General features: G+C 32.4%; 2 protein-coding genes and 1 pseudogene across 4 annotated transcripts in view; 2 read left to right on the forward strand and 1 right to left on the reverse strand.

Moving 5' to 3' along the window:
* LOC131844226 (heparan-sulfate 6-O-sulfotransferase 1-like) overlaps window positions 1-24,094 on the reverse strand; it is a 202,497-nt gene that overhangs the window by 20,054 nt on the left and 158,349 nt on the right. The gene's annotated exons all lie outside the window — the stretch shown is intronic.
* Window positions 13,285-18,578, forward strand: LOC131844228 (esterase E4-like; annotated as a pseudogene).
* Window positions 19,182-23,891, forward strand: LOC131844227 (para-nitrobenzyl esterase-like). Of its 3 annotated transcripts, none has more exons than XM_059193051.1 (4): window positions 19,182-19,419; window positions 19,975-20,184; window positions 21,340-22,622; window positions 23,260-23,891. In XM_059193051.1, the coding sequence occupies exons 2-4, from the start codon at window positions 19,990-19,992 to the stop codon at window positions 23,462-23,464; spliced, it is 1,683 nt and encodes a 560-aa protein (XP_059049034.1). In that variant the 5' UTR covers window positions 19,182-19,419; window positions 19,975-19,989; the 3' UTR covers window positions 23,465-23,891. The 3 variants fall into 3 exon arrangements, with proteins under 3 accessions (XP_059049034.1, XP_059049035.1, XP_059049033.1); XM_059193052.1 differs by having other exon boundaries at window positions 19,989-20,184; XM_059193050.1 differs by having other exon boundaries at window positions 19,182-19,361; window positions 19,989-20,184.

A 24,094-nucleotide genomic window follows, 5' to 3' on the forward strand; every position in this document is an offset into this window, starting at 1 on the left:
CACAGATTGGTTATGGCCAATAATAACAATAAGTTTAATAGATACCAATTTTACATAGTTATAGTTATTCTCATAACATTACATTCCCATTATATACGTAGCATACATTTGAGAGAATTTACTACTTGTATCAAAACTAATAAATTAATTAGCCTTCTTAATGCATAATATCAATTATAATGGTACTCAATTTTACGTTTATCAATAAAAATGTAAAATGTCTAATAATTCTAATTATTCATAGTCCGTATATTACAGTTATTAAAATATATTTATTATTATGGTTTTTATCCGTTTGAAGGAAAGTGACAAAATACCGTTGTAGTTGAAATGGCCTGCAGGTTTTAGTTTTTATGAGTAATGGTAAAGTATTTTGATGAGATTCATTTTAATTATATGCTCCGAAACAATCCTATTTTACATAGGCTCCGAAATAATTGATTTTGAAGACTTTGGTGGTGTAACGGTTTAATGGCTCACCTCTCAATGGTCATAGGCTCGATCTCAGCTCAATCCGAACATTTGTATTAGTGTGCTTGCTTTCTATGTTTATTGTGTATGTATTAAAAAAATGTATGCCTATCACTTATTTAGTTCTAGTTCGAATTAGATGGCGCTGTGTATGATATTTATTTATTTATATTGTGGCCAAATATCAACTATGACTGAAACTATGATGAAAATTTTTACTTGATACCTTTCTGTTATAGTGAAAATTGCAGTTTATATATTTTTTTTTAAGAATATACTTAAATGTATTTTTTTTACATGGACCTTTTTTTATCATTGCTGTAGCTGATTTATATCTTATTTTAATAATCGGTGAATATTATTGTAAAACAAAAAACTACGAGTATTGCTTTTTATTTTGTAATAATAATGTAAAAATAATTATTGATTTCCATTTAATTTGATTTTTATTGAATTTACGTAATAATTTTGATGCAATTGCTTCTGAAAAGTAAATATAGCCATATAAAAATTAAATTATGTATTGTAATAAAATTTTGTAATAATTTTTTCACTGTAAAGTAGATAAAAATAAGACAATTGCACCTATGTAAGTAATTATAAATATGTACACGAATATGAGCCTAACCGCACTCCATATATGCATAGTGTGGTTTTTACAGCATAATAACCATGATAATACAATTGTAACAATGGAAAGTACTTTTCACATTGCAGAAAAAACTTTTAGAAGTTACTAGTTAATATTTTTATAACTAAGTCTTCTACAGGATATTTGGGGCCCATTTAATGGAGTCGAAACCATTATTGCGGAAGACTAAAACACAGTAAGTTCCCTACCCTACCATAGTTATAAAAATATTTGTGCAAGAATTAATATATATTTTTTAAAGTAATACGTTTATATTGTGAATATTATGGTATAGCACAGCACATATATACAGACCTGAGGTTTTCTTTCATTTAGATTAAATACATTTTTATTTAAACATTTGTTTATAAAGCCGGACCATTTGGGACTATTTAGTTGTAACTCACGTCTGCATCATTCAGGTCTGTAAATAAGTAACGAATTAAAAATCAGCCTATTTCTCAATTGGCAGTGCGGATATAACCAGGTATTAGTTACAAATAAGGACCCATTTTATTAATTAACGTACCAACATCTAATTATATCAGCACTAACTTTTTATTACGCGTTTACATACAACAGTGTCCTTAGCGCAGTGTATCGTGCATGTGCATTGTCGCATGTATTAACTAGTCTCTAATTAAGCTTCTATATAAGTTTTAAGTTAAAATAACCTATACAGTAGAATATAATCTGAGCTAATTTTATAAATATGTCATTTTATCTATCTGCCTATCACCTTTTTACAACTAAACAGCTAAACGGAACTTAATGAATTTTGACCTGAAGATGAATTGTATTACCAGGGTAGTCATAGGCTATCTTTTATCCCAAAAAATAATCTGGGAGGGCGTGAAATAGCGATTGAAAGCATGTGCAGACGTAGCCGCGGGTAACAGCTAGTCATTATTAAATGTGAGTTTGTCCTCGACTGATATTAGGAACTGATTTGGATAAAAAGATGAATGAAAAAATGTTGGAATGTAGGAACAAAAAGTACAAGACGAACACTGTATACAAATTGAAACCATAATTCTTTGAAAAGGCGACTGTTTTTTTTTTTATATATTGTTATATAATTTGTCATGGATGATGGATGGATGGATGGATGATCTATGTATATATATTGAATAATTCCTAACGAAATGTAATGATTGAATGGACTTACAATGCTTTCAATAAAATAGTTATGATTTCTGTGATTTAATTACTTTTATTTAATTATAATTGACGTTTTATATTTACGGAAGACACTTATGTATAATTTTATTTATTTACTTTAGGCTACTAGGTCCATATATTAGGTCCATTATAGATTAACATACATATGAATTAATATTTTAAATTTACTAATATATTGAAACTGAGTCTGCGGTCACGACATTGATGACAGCAATCTGCCAAGTTAGCGGCAGTAATCTCTTCATGAATGATATAGATGTCCTAAGTTAATGTGTTAAAATAGATTTGTTAGATTGTAATAAACTAGCTACCAACCCCGGCTTCGCACGGATGTACATGTATTATACATATAAACCTTTCTCTTGGATTACTTTATCTATTTAAAAAACCGCTTCAAAATCCGTTAAGTAGTTTTAAAGGTTTAAGCATACATAGGGACATATAGCAACAGCGACTTTATTTTATGCTGTGTAATGATAATAATGATAAAGATGAACTTTATTTTTAGTACAATTGTATGTGTTGCCGAGTTCTTTTGTTTCGATCATGGATATGCAGTTTACATTTTGTCACACATATCGTATATTCTCGTTCTATTTTTGTTGAGGACATTAGATAGGTTAGCGAATGCACTAAAGAATTATGTATTTCGTAATATGTCAATGAGGATATGTATTTCTTTTTTATTGAAGGTTTTGGGCTATTGTCAGGTGCTAAGACCTGTACCACTGCGACCTGCATAGATCTATTGTGCTTGTTCTTTTTCAAAGTTTGCTATCTAGAACCGTCAGGGACAAGAATTGAAGGACATTCTTAGAAGCGATGCTTTTATATCCTCAGGATAGAGTGTATATTTTCTAAAGGAGATATTTCCTCAAAGATATGTAACAATATTATAAAAGTACAGAAGAAATTATGCTGGTCGGTTAATAATTGGTATTATAAATTAGACAGTAAAAAATCACATTTCTTAATAACATATTTACGCTATTAATAGCCTATTTCCATAGGCTATCAGTCCCTTTTTCTCAACAAAATTAAATGTAACAACATGAAACGCTCCCAAAAAAGAAAAGTTAGTAATTTCACACAAAAAATGTTGTTTAATTGACACAAGCTTGAATAGATGGACAATTATATTTTAAACCACACAGCATTTTGTTAACGAAATAAATAAGGTACTAAAATCCATCATGATATTGTTATTTTGTTTATATACAAAATAGAATCAATTCGCGCAAACCTTTATGACAGTATATATGTCCTAAAAAGGAATATGTATATGAGTAGAACCCTTATCAACATAAAATGGAATTTTTCTTAACCTCGACTACTTTTTAAACTTAATTTGTTTAATTTGTGACAGATTTGAATGTAACTTTTACTAAAAGAATGTCGGTAGGTATACCTATGATTGAATATCTTATAAAAACTTCAAATATCAGTTTTGAAACTGGCTGTTGAAGGTTAAAAAACTAGTAACTATTTGTCTATTGTTGTGTGCTCTCGTGTATAGATACGACGTCCTTTTAGAGTTGACTATTTTTGTATTCTTAGGTATCTACTATTAAAATAAATATGGCTCCAATTGTGCTGTTTATGAATGTTTCAATAGAGTATTATAATAAATGGTGCATTAAAATTATTAAAAAAAAACAAACATTTTACTTAATTTCATTATATGCATAAATTTTCTAAATAATGCCATTCGAAATAAAGCCATTGAAATTTCTATATAGTAGATATTCGTAATTTTAGCAGAATTGGAGCTCCTTTGTTAATTTATTTAGGTGATCATAATATTTTACCAATTAGTGAGGCATTGCATTTTTTGTAATGATGTATAACGGCTTCAAGTAACTGTTTGATGTATGTTTCAGCTTTTTGTAAAAGTTAATATGCGATAGCTTCAGAGGCAGCTCGAATAGACAATAGGTATAACACAATCGCGAATGTAATTTGAAATGTATAAAATGAAGATATTGTGATATGGTTATAAAATAATCATATATAATTACTTAAATGAGCTTCAAGTTTTTCTTATCTTTGACATGTAATAAAAATATTTGTTAACATATAAATATAAAGGACCATACTTGTAGATTGACGCGAGAAGGCGCGATGTAAAGTACATAAATAAGATTATTTCTCAAGTGTTGTTATGAACCAAACTTTGAAAATATTTGAATGTACTGTGCATTTACAGTTCTGAATCATATCTAATGCGCTGCATTTTCGAGTATCATGTAAATTTATATAATTGATAAATGCCTATAATAACAAGATTAAAATGGAAAGTATTACAAAAACATTTTACTTTATTTAATAATCCCACAGAGCAATTAACACTACGTTTTAAGAGCTGAAGGTCGGTCCTTATGAGATTTCAACGAACATTGAACATATGTAACAACATGAAACGCTCCTAAAAAAGAAAAGTTAGTAATTTCACACGAAAATTGTTGTTTAATTGACACAAGCTTGAATAGATGGACAAATCTTTCAAAATGAATTAATGCAAACAATTATTTGCGAATATACCGCGTTGAAAACAAATGTTACACAGTTCCAAAATATATTTAGTTCTTAGTGACACAAATATCATACCTATACCTATAGTCTAGGGAAAGTTGAGTCATTACCATTTTTTTTTATTTCTTCACAGGTATAATTTACTGTATTAGAAAATAATGGGATTCGATAGATTAATTAACAAAATGCAATGGTAGATTGACTTTAGTCGTAGTAGAGTCCATCTAGTCCAGTCTTTTTAAAGGTATTGATTAATAAGGGACAAATAAAAGCTACCAATAGGAATCATAAAAATATATATATATCTATATTTATGTAATGAAATATGCGTAACAAGAAAAAAAAGTTAAGATTAGGAGTGGACTATTATTGAGCGTATCCGAAGGCTGAGAGAACGACTTAGACTGCCTGGGCTGCATTTTAGAATAAAAAAAGTAGACTGGAATTTTAAGAAAAAATACAGGTAGTATAAAACCTTTTCAGATTTATAAGAAGATATATATATATATACATATATACCTTCTTATAAATCTGAAAAGGTTGAAGGAATACAACGAAGTTATTACAATAATACATTACAATGCGAAAATCTAAACTTAGTATCTACCTATATGTTTAGTCTTTCTTACCAACCGCTAAGAAAGGATATTTAAAACTTTAAATTAACGTCGTTTCGCGCGACACCTCGCGGAGTCCTTTATAATTAGGTATCTATCATAGTACAGTGCGAAAATGAGAAATGGGAGGTGTATTCTCGTGTAAGTATCTAAACCTTTATCAATAAGGATATTCTTTAATGAACCGCCGCTCCGCCCTGTCGTCAACATCAGTGATTAATTACTTTAACTTAGTTCACTGTTCAGCACGATGTATTTTTGCCACAAAATCGTGGAGCTATACTGTATTTTATGGACTTATACATTTGATAATAGATTATTATTTTTCTGGCTCTACTATTAAACGTGTTAGATGTGTATACATCTTACGTATTTTATTCGTATTTATTTGTTTCCGATATTTCGACTGTTATATAACCGCCGTGATCATGGCGGGTAATCTCAAAAGAAGTGGTCATTATGATCAGATATAGATATTAGTCTTTCTTCACACGTCATTTCGTTTATTAGCATTAAATAATAAGCAAATTAAACAAAGTATTGGTATTACCTACGTGCTAGTCTGAATGAAAGGTCATCTAGTATGGTCCAATACATATTTGATTGACCTACATACAGATACTGATATGTCAAGACTTAAATCATATACTATATGAGATCTCATATACATAGAGCTGCTAACGCATAATAATTTTTCGTCTTTCGTAATAATTGTTTTGACTTCATTCGGATCAGAGTGAGTGAACTATCTACAATTTATTAGTCCTAATCCTTTATTTTATGTCCGACTTGGAGGTTTCTCCTAAATGTTTTAGATTCAATTTACATTTAGCTATAACTTCTGTGTTTATGATTTCGTGTACCGGTACGGATTTAGATCGCTAATAATTTTTTTTTACTCAGTACATTGGTGCTAACCAAAAATCTAATCTTACGTAAGGGGCTACCACACAATAATCCTTTCTAGAAATTTCCTGATGGATTTAGGTATCATGGAATACCTAAATCTTACATCTTCCGGCTATGAAATTGTTTAGTAGTAAGTAGTTTATAAACATTCACCATTATTTATTCATTGTGCATGATTATTAGCCACCTGTTTTTAAAATAAAATGGTAATAAAATATTTGTGTTATGTAAACATTTGTGTTATATTTACGACGTACAAAGATCTCCCTTAGGATATACCCTCATCAAAGCGAAGTCGTTCTGGTCTGACAACTAAGTCGGTCGACATGAACTTTCAGGTCTTGGGATCCATAGTATTAGTCCGTAGGGATATTATAGCTAGACTATAATGTTCTTGCAGGAACAAAAATTTATAGCCGCTTTGATCAACATTTACTTCGCTAGTTTAGCTAATGTAAAAGATGTAATATAATAGCCAATATATACCAGTATAATAAAAACCACCCACAGGATAAAATTAATTCCAGTACCCTCAATATTGACGATAAAAAATCTCCTGTATAAGTAGCCGAAAACCTATCACCGGTCAACAAAATGTTAAATGCAACTGCTCACTTACGTGCTAAAGAACTTAAATATAAATTCGTATGGGTTCAAGCTGGACGAATATACATTCGAAAATCTGAAACCTCTGAATTAGTTTATGTCCATAACTTAGAAGTTTTAAAAAAACTGAAAACTTAAATTTAGTCATCTCAGCGTTTTATTAAAGGTATATATAATAAGAAAGTGATAAATAAAAAAATTAAAAAAAATCTCAGATAAATTGAATATTTACTTTCAGAATGTAAGAGGTCTAAGGACTAAAACTACGGATTTATTCATTAATACTGCCACATGTTCCTACGATGTAATTGTTTTATGTGGGACATGGTTAAATGATAGTATTTTCAACTCAGAACTGTTTTGTGACCACAGACGTTGTGTTGTGTACAGACGAGATCGAGTATCCTCGGGCTTCCATAACAACAAATCTGACGGAGGAGTTCTAATTGCGGTCTCTAAGCGATTATCTCAAGAAGAAGAAGAGAGTAAGTGTGAGGATATTTGGGTATCTATAGATATCTGTATTAACAACAAACCTTCTAAACTTTACCTATGTATACCTGTGTATACCTGCCTCCGCCTCTACAAAAACATATCTTAGAACACTTTCTGGACAATACTACTATGTACAGTTCTTAGTAATTACACCAACACACTAATATTAGGTGACTTTAATTTAAGTAATATTGAATGGTCTGGAAAGCCCAATAGTCCTCTCTCTCAATAGTCCATGGCTCCTCCAAAAGCTACAGTCTGTTTTCGTATATGCTGTTGGACTTTATTTCATACAATAATTTAAATCGATATAATATTATTTTAAATCACAAAAATGAATACTCGATCTTGTCCTAACTAATGTACCGGTGGAGAACGTATTAAAGTGTACCTCACCATTAAGTATTATAGATCAATATCATCCGCCTCTGGAACTTGCATTGTCATGTACATCAGGACCGGATTATTTAAACGCTAACAATAGTTTTAAATTTCATAAAGCTAACTATGTGCAAATAATTGATCATTTACACAAAATATGTTGGACAGAGCAGCTGTCAGATTGTGACAATGTAGATCAGATGGTTGGGAGATTCTATGCGATTTTGAATTATACTATCCGGCAACATAAAAACTATTTGTCTGGAATAGAATCGTCCCTTAAAAATAATCCTAAATTATTTTGGTCTTTTTTAAAACAAAAACGTAATTCTAAAACCCATCCAAAATGTACTTTCATAATATTATTGCAAATAATGGTATTGATATTTGTAATTCGTTTGCCTCTAATTTTTCTTCTGTCTATAAACCTCAAAATGACAAAACAAATATTTACGACCCACCCCAGTACATAGATCACAATAACAATTGCCTAAACTCCATTTCTTTTTCTGAATTAGACCTGAACCGCGCACTAAAAAGACTTGATCACCGCAAAGGAGCCGGCAGTGATGGCATACCTTCATTGTTTGTTACAAAATGTGCTACAGTTTTAGCTTATCCCCTCTCTGTAATTTTCAATAAGTCTCTTGCAACCGGTATTTTCCCTACAATATGGAAAGAGGCTCTAATCATTCTTATTTTCAAGTCTGGTGATAAATCTGATATAAAAAATTATAGACCCATATCCATTTTACCTATATTTGGAAAGGTGTTTGAGTCCCTGATCGGCTTTATAATCTCCTGGCATGTAAAAAACGTCATCCTGCGATAACAACATGGGTTTATTAAGGCCCGTTCTACAAACAATTTTGCATGCTTTGTGTAGGATGTAGTGAACGCTATCGACTTTCGTGCATCTGCTGACGTCATCTATACTGATTTCAGCACGGCTTTCGACACCGTAAAACACGACATTCTGGTAAAAAAATTATCCGCTTATGGTTTTTCCGGAAAATTTCTCGATTGGTGTTCATCTTACCTCACCAATCGTAAATCTCGAGTACCTAGTGGTAAATGGATTTACTTCAGAAGAGTATATAGCATCCTCAGGAGTCCCCCAGGGATCCCACATCTCCCATATCTTATTTAATCTCTTCATTAATGATATCGCAGATTGTTTCACAAATTCACACACTTATTTATATGTTGATGACTTGAAAATGATGAAAATTATTAATAATTCACCTGACTGTGACGAACTACAAAATGACTTAGACAGATTCTCCACATGGCATATTAAGAACAAACTATCTTTGAATTAAAAAAAATGCAACTTTATTCATTTCGCGCGTCCAAAAAAAAACTATTTTAATTTATACAAGTTATGTAACAATACATTAACAGAGGCAGAAGTTGTTCGAGATTTGGGAATTTACATTGATAATAAGCTACATTTCAATACTCATATTAATCATTTGGTAACAAAAAGCTTTAAATTGTTGGGTTTTATGTTGCGGAATTGTAAACAGTTCAAATTGGCGTCCACAAAAATCTCCATATTTAAAGCGCTTATCAGATCTGGTCTAGAATACTGTTGTCAGGTATGGACCCCGTATTATATGGTACATAGAAATCACGTTTTGTCTGGCACCTTTCTTATCATAGCGGAATAGCAAAGGAACTAAAATCATTTAATAAACGTTTGAAATATTTCAAACTAGCGAGTCTCGAAGACAATTTTTGACACGATGGGTTTCTTACCTAAAATACGTTTTTTAATATCAACAATGTAATCTGCATTTATAATAATCACTTTTTTCAACAGTATCTGTCTATATATAATACGAGAAGGTTAGGTTCCGTTTATATTAGGTGCAGTTCATTCATTTAGTATAACAGTAACGTATTGATTGAGGCCATTGTTTGAAGTCGATTTACGTTAACAAAGAGAAGGGATATCGAGAATTTGGGATAGCAACTGGAGAAACCCACTAACACATTCTGAAGGGTCACCATTGTCTTTCGGGAAATTAAAGTGGCTATAAAATAAGGCTCAGGAAATGAAAACAAAAGATTTTATTCATTAAATTCTGTAGAAATTATTGGGAGCCTCCATTTCATTAGACAGCTGAGATTTATTCTGCGAACCGGACTTCCTACGGGTTGAAATATTATGTTAATATCCATGACCTGTCCAGGAGAAAGATATAAATTCGACAAAATGAATTTTCTGTCGTATCGATAGAAGTGTCCGCAGTCCACGCATGATATGATTCTCTTTAAGTATTATGGTAATAACTGATGCAGATACATATGTTTCCAACCGACTTCGAAAAGGTTATCAAACTCTGATGTTTTTCCACGTATAAAATTTTTAAAGGTTTATGCATAGGTACCTATTATGGATTTTATTGGGGTTTTATCGCTTATTATACAATTGATGTAAATTCATAATATAGTAAATAAGTGAATTATGTCTACTTCCAAATGCTACATTTTTAAAATTTAAATTTGAAGTTATTAGTAAGATATATTAGGATATATTAAGAGTTAGTAAGATATATTAAAGAACTTTTTTTAAAATAAAATTTATGTTGCTATTCTTTGTCATATTGTGTTATTATGCAGTAAATACCTACGTATTTGTGGTAACGGGATAAAAACGGCCTATTGGAAAACGAAATTGCAATATCGGCCCGATGTTGTTGGAAATAGTTGAAGCTTTTTCTCGACTATCTGCGGCGATATTTTGCTGACCATAAATGCTAAACCTTTGTTCAGAATTCACTGACGCAAATAAATGGGAAACTGAAAATGGAAATAGTGTAGGTACGAATTAAGCTTTCATTGTTATGAAATTGTAATGTGTACCTATTTGTTTGTTATTTGTAAGTATATTTTATATGTATCTATAATTGCACAACTGTAGATACGATAATATTACTATGAATAATTCTTTAACAAATCTGGCCATAATAAAAATAATGTAGATGTCCAACATTAGTTTTAATTAAATGGCCATTTGTGTTTCATATAGGATTTATCATATAGGACTTCATTTTATTTCGTTTAATTGACAGTTATACGTACTAGATAGCTGGACTATACACAGTGAGAGAATTTACACAACAATTTTATTTTGAAAGTGTACTTAATATAACTAGGAACTGCTAAATAAACATTTGACGTCTCTTAGTGCGGCGGTTAGACTGTTCGGAGGTTTTTTGATTTTACAAAACACAGGTAACATCATACCTACATACAGATAATATTACACACTTATAAGATACTTTCAATTCCATACTACCTATTTCTTTTGTTTATTTATTTTACGTTTTTATATATACGTACGATATTTCGTCACGGTTTTGTGAGAATTAAAATCCGTTTTTCGGTTTTGAGATATTATTAGGTATATACAAAGGTATTTTATTTAAATTGCTTTATATTACTACAATATATTAAAAATGTAGGTACCTAAGATTAATGTGTTCCGCAAATTCAAAATGTGAAATGATCGCATTGTTTGTTGAAAGCCGTAGCCCTGTAAAAAATGGACGTAGCTTAAATCACAAATACCATATATTTTTAAAAATTGGGTAGATCCTTTATACTGAGCGGTTGGCAATGAGCGTCCAATTAATATTCATTAATACAAAGGCTAATTTAATTTCTCCCCAGCAATATTAATTAACGAAGCATAATATGCTAAGAACATATTATTAGGTAGGTATACCTAGCGTTTATTAAAACACGGTATTAACTGTAATATTAGAAAGAAAATAAAATTATCTCTCTAGCGATATCTTAATCAAACTATGGGCGTCGTAACATTATGTATCTATTGTCATGGTTCATTTCAATGGATTGAACATGAACCAACACGACAAGAGGTGAAATTCCATAAAATTTGTGTACCTATTATTGTCATTTGAAGCTCCTAATTTTAATAACACAACTTGCAAATTCTAAACAGATTAATCTGTAAGTGCATTGAGAGTTTTGGGTTTTTTTTTAAAGGATGATAATGGAATGGAGCACCCGCCTGCGCTAACGGTTTACGCTAGCGGGGCACCAGTGGAGGATGATAGGATGAGCATGAAGTCAGATCAGTTAGCCCAACGTGACAAATGCACCGGGAATGTATCACGATGGTTTCCAGGGGGACCGCGTGGAGGTCGATCTGGAGTTCTTGAGGTAAACATTCCCAGCACAGATCAGTTCCACCATCAATGAAATAACGATTATTGGAAAGTTTCAGAAATGATATGACGATGCAGCAGTACTTTTATTTTATTCCTTTTTCAAATTACACTCCATATAAATTGCGTCGCTGTACATTCACGTCTGGTTGTCTCAGTGGCCTCGAACAAAGACAGAGCAACTCGCTCCCTCCTTGTTCCCGGCCTCTTTATTTCTATTCCTATTGGTGGCGGCATAATCGTGACGACACCAACATCACGTGACTCGCTATGATTTTAAATTTGAAATGTAAGTAACAAATTAGTCAACTGAGTGTTCTTTATGTATTGAAGCTAACCCGATGTTTAGTTCAACTACACCCCGGCGCTGGCTAACTTGTATTTTTTTTTTTTTTTGAGTGTTGATAATGGAATGTTGCACCCGCCTGCGCTAATTAAGACAGGTCAGGTCAGCCCATTGTGCAAATCGCTAAAGCCGCTATTATATGGAATAAGCATGCTATTTGCTATTTGGATAACGGTTTCTTCTATGTTATTGTTAGGGTTATGTATAATTGACGTTTCTGTGTCTAATAAATCTGAAGCAAAGTGCAAGTAGTAAGAAGATTCCATATTTTGGTAATTGTAATGTGTAGAAATGCTAATGAAATTAATTAATCTGACGATCTCGGTGGTCTAGCGGTATAGTACACCGCTTTAATTCAGATGGATGTGGGTTCGATTTTTCGCACTATGCAAACATTTGTATTCATGATTGTTTGTAGTCGTCTGGGTATATCAATGTATTAAGTATTTTCATAATTTTTTAGTACCCATAACACAAATGCTGCTTACCTTGAGGCTATATGGAGCTGTGTTAATTGTCGTTGGTTATTATTATTTGACTCACAGACCTGAACACTGACTATCACCTTCGTTTTAATTTAGCTCAGCTTCGACTTTTTCCTGTTATTTTTCAAGAGTTTATTATGTACGTGTACCGCATAGTCGGCATCCTCGTAAATATTCTGGTTGAAGCTATTGTTTTGTTGTTTTACTTCACATTTGTGCCTCATATTGCAACTAGCATTGTGCAGAATATTTAAAGTGGATTTTCATGCAAATTTAATTGTGTTACACTTATTCAATTTTTATTTTATTAATGAAAAATATTATACCGAATTGTTAAGTAAATAATATGTATGTATTGTACCTAATACATTTTATTTTTTTCATGTAATATATACCTATCTTTATCTTAATACCTACATATTTTCAGCTAACTCGTCAAGTACTGAAAGAGGGAAACTATGGGGTGACTAATGGACCAATGTTGGTTTAGAGCAAAGTTCCTCGAAATGGGGTCCGCATATCCTGTTGGTCACAGGTGGTTTCCGATAATGTGAAGGTAATGTGTGTATAGTAGGTATATAATATAAACGAAAATCATCTTTGTCATCCTTGATGGTCTAGCGGTTTAGTACACGGTCTTACATCCGATGGTCGCGGGTGCGATTCCTTGCATGGTACAAATATTTGTATTTATGAGTATGATTATTTGTATTAGCCTGGGTACTTCTATGTATATATGTATGTATTTAAAAAAAAAGTATTTCTATTGCCTAGTATCCATAACACAAGCTGTGTGGTACTTTACAACAAGTTACAGAAATAATTAAATTAATGGCATGTTCAGTATAATTTGATAATTTAAAATGTATATTTAATTGTAATAATTTAAACAGAATTCTAATTGTTTATAAATAAATACATAAAAAAGATTTATGACCAGGCGACTTTTCGAATAGGCTGCTCAAATGAGACCTTATGTTGAAATTGATGATTGAAAACTATGAATATAATGAACATATGTTTATAACTTTAATTCCCAACTTCTACCATATAATATTATGACTATTAGTGCAAAGACCAAATAAATTAGGGAAGATAATATCGGCATCGCTAGAATAATTCCTTCATTTATTTCTAACTAGTTGACTCATATATCACGAAATCTGATCTAAGTTTGTTGTTAAAATAAGCCCCCGAACGCTCTCCATCCTCCAAGTTCCCTCTAAATCTTCTATTATAGCTCAATATATCATTAGTATGTACTTACGTTGTTTTATAGTACTCTGTGTCGTTGTTATAGGAATAGTTTGTTAATTGTTAGCAAAGAAAAGTTTTTAAGTTACTTAAAAAAGTATAAGAGGGTTTCTGGGGAAGAGAGTTTCTGTGGTATATGTTATAGTTTTTTATATGATATTAGTATAAGTGGTGAAACGGTGGCAAAAAAGTGGTAAGTATAAACCGTTGCTTGTACACGGGAGTCGCATCACAGAATAAATTGTGATAATGTGTTGCGTGTTATCTTCGAAAAATACAATTTTATTGCCATATCTTATATCGTTCAAACAGCAGTAAAGATTGACAAGAAAACAGATTATCGGTAGAGTTAACTGATCTCTTAAGATATATTTGTGGATTTAAATAATGCTTTCTTTGTAATTGAAAATTTGCAATATCTACTTGTTTTGACATGACACATGACCCCATTCAATTTTTACCTATTGAAATTCCCCCTCCGATCAATCCCCCGTACAATTCAAACGGGGATCGAAGTTACGATGGCCCGAGACCAGGTTCAAACCCCTAGCGGTGCCCTCAGACTAAAGTCGTATTCGTCAGGCGGGAGTTGGCAAATGCCAACCGCGGAAGATCTTATGGGGCAGCTATTTAGCTTAGGCCTTCCGCGGATTTAGAGTGGCAAATGGCTCGCTCTCTATCGTCCGGTGAACCTGTAAAGCCCAGATGCGGCCAACAGCATTAGAGTAGTCCGAAAAAATGTTGATAAGCCTCCTAAATAAATAGCAACATTGTAATAAAGACTTTTCCATCCCAGAGAGACACAAAGGATAGGACAATAATATACTAAACTAGTATAAGTTACAGTATCAATAAATAAGAACCAAAACCCACTAGTTCCAACCCTTTAAGTTACTCAAGTCAATGAGTATTTCAATCATTCTATCATATACACAATTTGCTGGCAGCTAATATTGTGCTGTGATAATATGCGTATAATGCGTAAAAATCTTTTAAAAATCTTCGTAAATAAGTACATTGTAGAAAAGATAGTTAAGCGACTCAAGTCAAACGTTCCGATTTAACGCCGGGCTGTTCTGCCCTACGAGTATACACAATTAACTTTAAGCTCCAAAGCTGAGGGGAGAATGGGTATTCAAACAAATGAACGAAAGTATCGTTTCGATGGGATTTGCTTTGTACAAGCGAAGCACTCCAACGGATATTGCAGTTAGCTTGCACCGTTCTATTGATTTACTTTTTATGAAACTTGGAAAAAGTCAATATAAGTGAAGCAGAAATTAAATTTTATTCAAACAGAACTTCTGTTTTTAAAGTTTGTGTCCATTATTATAAATTACTAGCTGTCCCGGCCAACGTTGTTTTGCCTTAAAATAAATAATAAAATTTAGGGGTGGACTACCCCTAACATTTAGGGGGATGAAAAATAGATGTTGATCGATTCTCAGACCTACTCAATACGCTACAAATTTCATAAGAATCGGTCAAGCCGTTTCGAAGGAGTATGGGAACGAAAACTGTGACACGAGAATTTTATAGTATATATAAGATATTAATGTATTCATTCATAGAAAAAATAGTACGCTATTGCGTACTATTTTTTCTAGTTATACAAAATCTTACTAACATTATAAACGTGGAGGTGTGGACGGACGCTCGGCGGTGCAGATATTTTACGCAAAAACTACTAAATTTATTTTAATCAAACTATGTTAGTTTGATTAAAATCATAACACATAGACTATAAATTTCACGCGGGTGAAACGCTGGCACAACTAATGTAATAATAAACATGAGCATATTGAACTGTAATTTGATACTTAATTAAGTAAGGTGCAGGGATATTAACATGACTCGCATTTTTTACAAGATATATAAATATACCTATAATTTAATTATGAAAAGGTGTAATCACAGGGCCCTGTGATAACGCACTAGCTACATTGGCAGAATTTATATTCGTATACTCCCTACTCACTACTGTCTGTGTTGCAGTGATTGTTCGTCAGCGCGATGTGGAGGTTGTCTCTGTGTGTGTGTTTTGTAGCAGTCGTAATTTGTGATCAGAATGATGCTGAGGCGGAGTCTTTACTTGTTACTATACGTTATATATACGCAAGGATCGGTTCGTGGGTATAAAGATCCTGAAGCAGACATCTTCGTCTTCTATGGAATCCCATACGCTAAAGCCCCCACAGGGCCGAACAAGTTTAAAGTAAGAAAAAATTGATCTTATAAAGCTATATAGGAGGCCAAGAAAACGGCAATTCATTTAAGTAAGCTGATTCCATAGCGCAGAAAATATAAATTTTATTGTTTGTAGTTAATGTATGGAATCTACAGGTAGAAAGAGTTAAACTTATTTCGTGGCAGAGAATATTTCTAGAGACACTTTGTCGCTCTTAATGAACTTATGAATAGCCCATTATCAGAGCCGTTTTTGAAAATCATTATTGCTTTAATTTTCAGGCACCTCTACCAGGACCAATATGGTCTGAAACATTTGAGGCTGTAGACAAAGGTATAATATGTCACCAATCCAAAGATTTTATTCAAATGTACAAACTGGAAAAAAATATGCAAGAAGACTGTCTAATTGCAAATATATATGTACCCAATACAAACAATAAGAATCTTCCAGTTTTGGTTTATGTACACGGAGGTGGTTTCCAAGTAGGTTTTGGTGATTTAGTAACGCCAAAAAATTTGGTAAAGAGTAAAAATGTAATAGTAATAACTTTTAATTACCGACTTGGATTACAAGGTTTCTTATGTTTGGGTACTGAATACGCTCCCGGTAATGCCGGTATGAAAGATCAGGTTGCTTTATTGCGATGGGTAAAGAAAAATATTGCCAGCTTTGGTGGTAATCCGAATGACGTTACTATAGATGGTTGCAGCGCAGGTTCTGCATCTGTTGATTTTTTGCTTCTTTCGCCTTTGACCAAAGGACTTTTTAATAAGGCAATACCTGAGAGTGGATCTAATACAGCAGTATGGACGATACAGCAAGACCCACTTCAAAATGCGAAGGATTATGCAAAGGATTTAAACTTTACGAATGTTGATAATTTCTATGAGTTAGAAGAATTTTATAAAACAGCATCTTATGAAATATTAACATCGAAAGCATTCTTAGACCGCACAGATTCTACTTTTGGCTTTTCTTTATGTGTCGAACGTGATACTGTGGACGATACATTTCTCAATGATTCTCCTGTTAATATTTTGAAGCAAGGAAAATATGACAAACTGCCTTTGTTATATGGATTTGATAATATGGAAGGATTGATACGTATTCCGTTGTTTGAACAATGGAAAGAAAAAATGAATAGGAAATTTTCTGATTTTTTACCAGCCGATTTACAATTTAAGAATGAGAAACAGAGAGATGAAGTAGCTGAACAGGTTAAGAAGTTTTACTTTAAAGATAATTCAATAAATGTAGATACGGTAATACATTATGTTGATTATTTTAGTGACATAATGTTTTTATATCCAGCATTCAGGTCCGTAAAGTTACAAGTTGAAGCTGGTAATGACAGAATATATTTGTACGAATACTCATTTGTTGAAGATGCCAATATTCCTGAACAATATCCAAGTCTTCGAGGAGCAAATCATTGTGCTCAAACAATGGCCATACTTGATGGAACGTTCTTTGCAGACAGAGATGAAAAAAATATTAGTGAAGATTTGCAAAAAAATAAAGCTGTAATGAGAGAACTATGGTCTAATTTCATTAACACTGGGTAATAGATTTTTTATCTTTTGTATTTTAATCGATTCAATTAGAGTTTTTTTAATTTGTATTATTTTACTTTTAACATACGTAACAAAGTATGTATACTTTCTAATATTAATTAAATAATAATATTTTTATCACATCATTACATTACAAAAATATATGATAATATACAGGAAAAACACGATATGAATCATGGTGATTTTTTTACAATTAGACACATTAGGTAAGGGGTTATTAACTATGTTTCCTGTGAGTTCCAGATATTTCGATAAGTTACAAGTATCTTACTCACGTCGAGATATATATATAATGTGTACAATGTATATGAGGTACTTAACAGAAAAAAATGTCAAACAGGAATCCGGTACCTGAGGGATCATCATTGCCCGCATGGCCTCCAGTGAAAACAGGTGTCTCACCATTTATGGAAATAGATAATGAGCTAAAACTGAAGGGGACACTGTTGGAAGAACGAATGGGTTTCTGGGACGCTATCTACGAGCAATACTATCGTCCTCCCATCCCACCACCGGTACCACCTACCGAGCACAACGAGCTTTAAGGTTTTTTAAACTACAGTTTGATTCTGTTTCTTCTTACCATTATTATTTATAATACAGTTTCAACCATAACATAAACATTTCTTAAATGATCGTCTCTTGTAGAATGTTAAATATTACAATAGTAAATATTCGCTATATTTTTATATAACTTAATAAGACTTGTGTATGTACTAATAAAACTTTCATAATTTAATGTTCTTTGTTTTTTGTTCTTTTCATCAAAATTCAGGAAGAGAGGGGGAGGGGGGGGGGGGGTTAACTGGTTTATAAGGAGTATAGGTAATAGCTTAGAAAAAGGCGCCTCTTAAAACAATGTCTTTCAACAAACATATGAATGTTAGTGTGTAACTTAGAATAAAAAGAATAAAATAAACATACAACACAATCTTGGCCCGAACAAAGCAGAACATGCGTTACGGGTACTGGCCACTGATAGAAATACTGCAATAAATACATATATACCATATATATTGTAATCGTATTGCTCTGCTTGTTATCTGTTTCTACGTACTCATATGAAACGTCACAGTTTACGAAAAATTGCCTGTCATTCTTTGTTTTGCTATTTATATCTAATTATTTGTTATGCTACATAATTATGTTATTTGAATATGTCCATCTGTGTTCAACTTGTTTCGTTATAAAGAACTCGTTTCATTTTAGCGAAGCATCAAGCAAAATAGGGCATAATTCACGAGGGTCACAAAAAACTTGTTAGTAACAGACGTAATAGGTAAATGAACACGCGCATATTATTCATAATTCAGTTGAGTTCTTGAACCGCACGGAGACTGCAGGTTCTGCGCGCGCATATTATATATATTGACTGTTTTTTATCGTGTTTTCCGACAGGATATGATATCCATTCGGGTGGACCGCTAGATAATAACAAATTACGACGTGAGACCTAGCGAGGATGCTAATTGAGTCAATTGAATCGTGAGTTTTGGTGTCCGAAGGTCGACCGAAACAAATAAGAGTCAATATCGCTACTAGTGTTAGTATTACTAAGAGATGAATTGAAGTTTGGTGGGCACTTGTGTGCCAAGTTTTTGTTGTACCTACACTTTATATTTATGTATAAATCGAAATCTTTACCATGATAATATTATTTAAGAGCTTCCGGTATTTTTACGTTGATACTAATTCCACATTGTTACAAAGGTCCCCCGGTCAAGGGTCGACTGAATAAAATATTACATTGGTTTATATAATGTTTACCATTATACAATAGTGAAAAATGTTTAAGTATTTAAGTACGTTTATTAAGAGAACGTATTATTTCAACTTGACTGATTGCTCTGACCATTTTGATGTCAAATCCAATCCGAGAGAGAATTTAATTAATAAAAGTAGAGAATTTAACTTACTTATCTCAAAATATTATATGTTTATATTAGTGTCTTAAAACATATAATGTTGTTACCTACCGCAAAAATAAAAGTTATACAGAATTTTATGTAGGTACTTAGTAACTATCATTAATTAGGTGTAATCTTATAACCGTATGATAACGTATAAGAGATGCCTGATTATACTTATTGGTGTTTAGTGATTATTCAACAGCATGATGTGGAGGTTGTCTCTCTTCGTGTGCCTCATAGCAGGCGCTGTTTGTGAAGAGAATGGCGTGGAGAAGGAGTCCAAGGTTGTTCGTATTTCACAAGGATCTGTTCGTGGGTATAAGAACCCTGAAAGCGGCATCTTCGAATTTTATGGAATCCCATACGCTAAGGCACCTACAGGACAGAATAGATTTCAAGTAAGTTTTAAAAATGTAACTATATATTTTTACTATATTGTCAAAATACAATACAAACAATGATATCGTGAATATATCTTCCAGCTTGAGCGATATTTTATTACTAAAATTAATAAAATACTAAAATTGTTCAGTGTAAAATCTCTGCACACGTTGAGACGTGTTAATTTAAAATAGTAATTATCTACATATCGTATTGATCTTAATAATGATAAAAGTAATACTTTAGATTTTTAGCAGAGATTTATCTGTGGAACAAAGGGAATCGATTTTAATGCCATAATTATCATTACATAGTATAAAACAACGTCGTTGTCGCTGTTTGTCCTTATGTATACTTAAATCTTTAAAACTTGCAACGGATTTTAAAGCGGTTTTTTAATAGGTAGAGTGATTGAAGAGGAAGGTTTATATATATAATGCATGTATACCCGTACGAAGCCGAGGCGAATAGCAAGTACAAATACAATACAATTTAACATTCAGTAAGATCATAGACAAATTATAAAGATAAACAACAATAAACTGCAATCTATCCTCAACTTGACCATAAACTTTAAGAATAAACAAGGAGTATATGTGTGAGTCAAATACATAGTGGTGTTTGTAACGTTTTCTTTATTGATTTAATGCATGCTTTCTAAATAATTTAAAAACATATAGGCATTCTGCGCTCCTTCTCTCTATAAATACAAATATCTAAATGTGTGAAAATTCAGAGTCTTCCGTCCTCACAATTTTCCTAATGGGTGTAAAAGTGTTAGGCCATTTCGATTCCTTGGTCTATTCGTATACATAGACCAAGGAATCGAAATGGCCTAACACTTTTACACCCATTGACTAAACTAGCATCAGAAACGAGGAAGAATGTGATATTAGAATTGTACCGTTTTCTGTATCAGATCTGATGGAAGTATGTCAATAATGACTACGGATGGGAAGGCTGAGATATATTGTATAAAATAATGTATGACACATTTTTATGATAGCAATTTACATTATAATTTCGCTATAATAGCAAAATTATAAAAATAGTGACATGCATTATTATGCTCTATTAAATGTAGTTGATATTTTGTCAAATTACTTAGTTTTTGAGTTTATAAAGAGAATCTCTAAATAGTACTAAATGTAGTTTAATGCTTTAATTTTCAGGCACCGCTACCAGCGCCGTTATGGTTGGAGACCCTAGACGCAGTAGATAGAGGTATAATATGTTATCAACCTGCTGAATTTCTGCAAATGTTCGGTCAGGAAAAAGTAGCGCAAGAAGACTGCCTCATTGCAAATGTATACGTTCCGGATGTAGACAATAAGAATATTCCTGTTGTAGTATATGTACACGGCGGTGCTTTCCACGTGGGCTTCGGTGATTTAGCAACTCCAAAAAATTTGGTAAGAAGTCAAAATGTGATAGCCGTCACATTCAATTACCGACTTGGAGTACATGGATTTTTATGTTTGGGTACAAAATATGCTCCCGGTAATGCCGGTATGAAAGATCAGGTCGCGTTATTACGTTGGGTACAGAAGAATATTGCCAAATTTGGAGGCAATCCAGATGACGTCACAGTAGCTGGTTATAGTGCAGGTTCAGCATCGGTTGATCATTTATTACTATCACCTTTGACTAAAGGACTTTTTACTAAAGCGATACCAGAGAGTGGCGCCAATACAGCCGTTTGGTCGGTACAACAAGATCCGCTTAGGAACGCCAAAGATTATGCAAAAGCTTTGAATTTTACAAATGTTGATGACTTCAATGCTTTGGAAGAATTCTATAACACAGTGCCTTATGAAACATTAACATCTAAATCATTTTTGGACGTTCCTGATTCAACCTTTGGATTTAGTTTATGCGTAGAGCGGGAAACTGGTGAAGACAGGTTTCTTGACGATACTCCAGTGAATATATTGAAAAATGGAAAATATAATAAAGTACCTTTACTGTATGGATTTGCTAACATGGAAGGATTATTTCGTTTGCCACTTTTCGAACTATGGAAGGATAGAATGAATGTGAAGTTTTCAGACTTTTTACCAGCTGATTTACAATTTGAAAATGAAAATCAAAAAGAAATAGTTGCAGAACAGATTAAGAAATTTTATTTTAAAGAGAATTCTGTTGGTGCAGAGACTGTATCAGACTATGTAGACTATTTTACTGATGTTATTTTTGCATATCCAGCTCTACGATCTGTGAAGTTACAAGTTGAAGCTGGTAATAACAATATATATTTGTATGAGTACTCATTTGTTGAAGATATTCATATTCCGAAACAATATCCAAGCCTTCGTGGAGCAAATCATTGCGCGCAAACAATGGCTGTACTTGATGGAACCTTTGTAGAAAATAAAGCGGAAATCAATGTTAGTGAGGATTTAAAAAACGTTAAAGCAACACTACGAGAGTTGTGGGCTAATTTTATTAAAACTGGGTAAGTGCAATTCTTTTATTCTTTATAACCCTAGGTTAAAAAGATTTTGCAGCCATAGTTGAAGTAGAATAAAAGCATTAAACAAGAAGCATACGCCATATATGTGTCTGAATTATTATAACCGATAAATGTACTCTGTGGACAGCCTGGTTTCCACTTGAACTAGCTATTGATAAAGTATATTGTTCTGTATTTCTTAAAGATGTTAAATAATTACAATCACTCTGAACTTAAAAATATATAAAATATTTGGTCCCTTTTGTATTCTACGACGCCTTATTAGGTAATGACTTTTACTAAGCGAAGTACTGTTCTAGTACGAAAAGACTAGCTCTTTTAAGTACTTAAAATGAGCAAAGAATAATTATTACTACTTACATATAGTAATAGCACAGATAACATAATATTACATAGTAATAGCAATTCTATGGTATTAGGAAACATTCTATTGGATTTAATATTTCTTTAGCAATAAAGCTACATTGAAATATACTCACATATCGCATGTTTTTGTTCACATATACCTACTTATCATGTCATTCTGATTACAAATAAGTAATCCTATATTATCAATCAGTTATTATGTAACAAAAATAAAAGTAAGTATCTTAATATGTGAATAATACTTGTCAAACAGAAATCCAGTGCCAGAGGGATCATCATTCCCAGCGTGGCCTCCTGCGAGCGCTAATGGTTCTCCATTTATGGAATTAGGGAGAGAGCTAGAATTGAAGGGGACACTGTTGGAGGAACGTATGCGTTTCTGGGACGCTATCTACGAGCAGTACTATCGCCCTCCTGTCCCACCACCGGCACCACCTACCAAGCACAATGAGCTTTAATCTTCTAACTACAATATTAATATTTTTATACTTTTTGTTATTTTGTTAATTGTGGAAGCGATTTTTTATAATAATTAAACCTTTCTTTTCTTATTCTAAACAAATATTACACTTCACTAGCATGAATTAAAGTTATTAGTGCTCGATCTAAACTACGAGTGTAATTTACAACCTAAACCGTTTCTTTGAGCATATATAACTTTAACAGATAGAAAAAATAAATGAAAGACTTTATTCAATCATGTAAACAGTTATTTAATCAAGTATTATCTTTATGGGCCACACCAATTTCTTACTGTAAATAAAATAAATAATCTAAGAATAAATTGATTATCATACGATAAAAAAAGAACAAACAAGCACCTGATGGTAAATAATAATAAAGACATTTATTCAGCGTTACAGTATTTTTATTTACTATACAACTTAAAAGCAATAACATACGAGTAACGCTGAATGTGACTCCCACTCAGCAAATGGTAACTCTCACCTATATACCTGAACAGGACCATGTACTTCACGTTGTAATGTGCACCTTACCTACCTTATATGTATTGCCATTCGTAAGATCTAAGATGTCAGTCTCCGCACCCCATAAATCAGCCAAAACAATAATTCAACTGAACTTTC

The sequence above is a fragment of the Achroia grisella genome, unplaced genomic scaffold (assembly GCF_030625045.1).
Source record: "Achroia grisella isolate CSIRO2021 unplaced genomic scaffold, CSIRO_AGI_Agris_v1 utg402, whole genome shotgun sequence".
Classification (NCBI taxonomy): Eukaryota; Metazoa; Arthropoda; class Insecta; order Lepidoptera; family Pyralidae; genus Achroia; species Achroia grisella.

Bases quoted from the DNA above. Each gene is read 5' to 3' on its own strand.
- LOC131844227 (XM_059193050.1), top strand. From the start codon at position 19,339: ATGCTAATTGAGTCAATTGAATC. The intron at 19,362-19,988 runs GTGAGTTTTGGT...ATTATTCAACAG, and splicing joins CTAATTGAGTCAATTGAATC to CATGATGTGGAGGTTGTCTC. The intron at 22,623-23,259 runs GTAAGTGCAATT...CTTGTCAAACAG, and splicing joins GCTAATTTTATTAAAACTGG to AAATCCAGTGCCAGAGGGAT.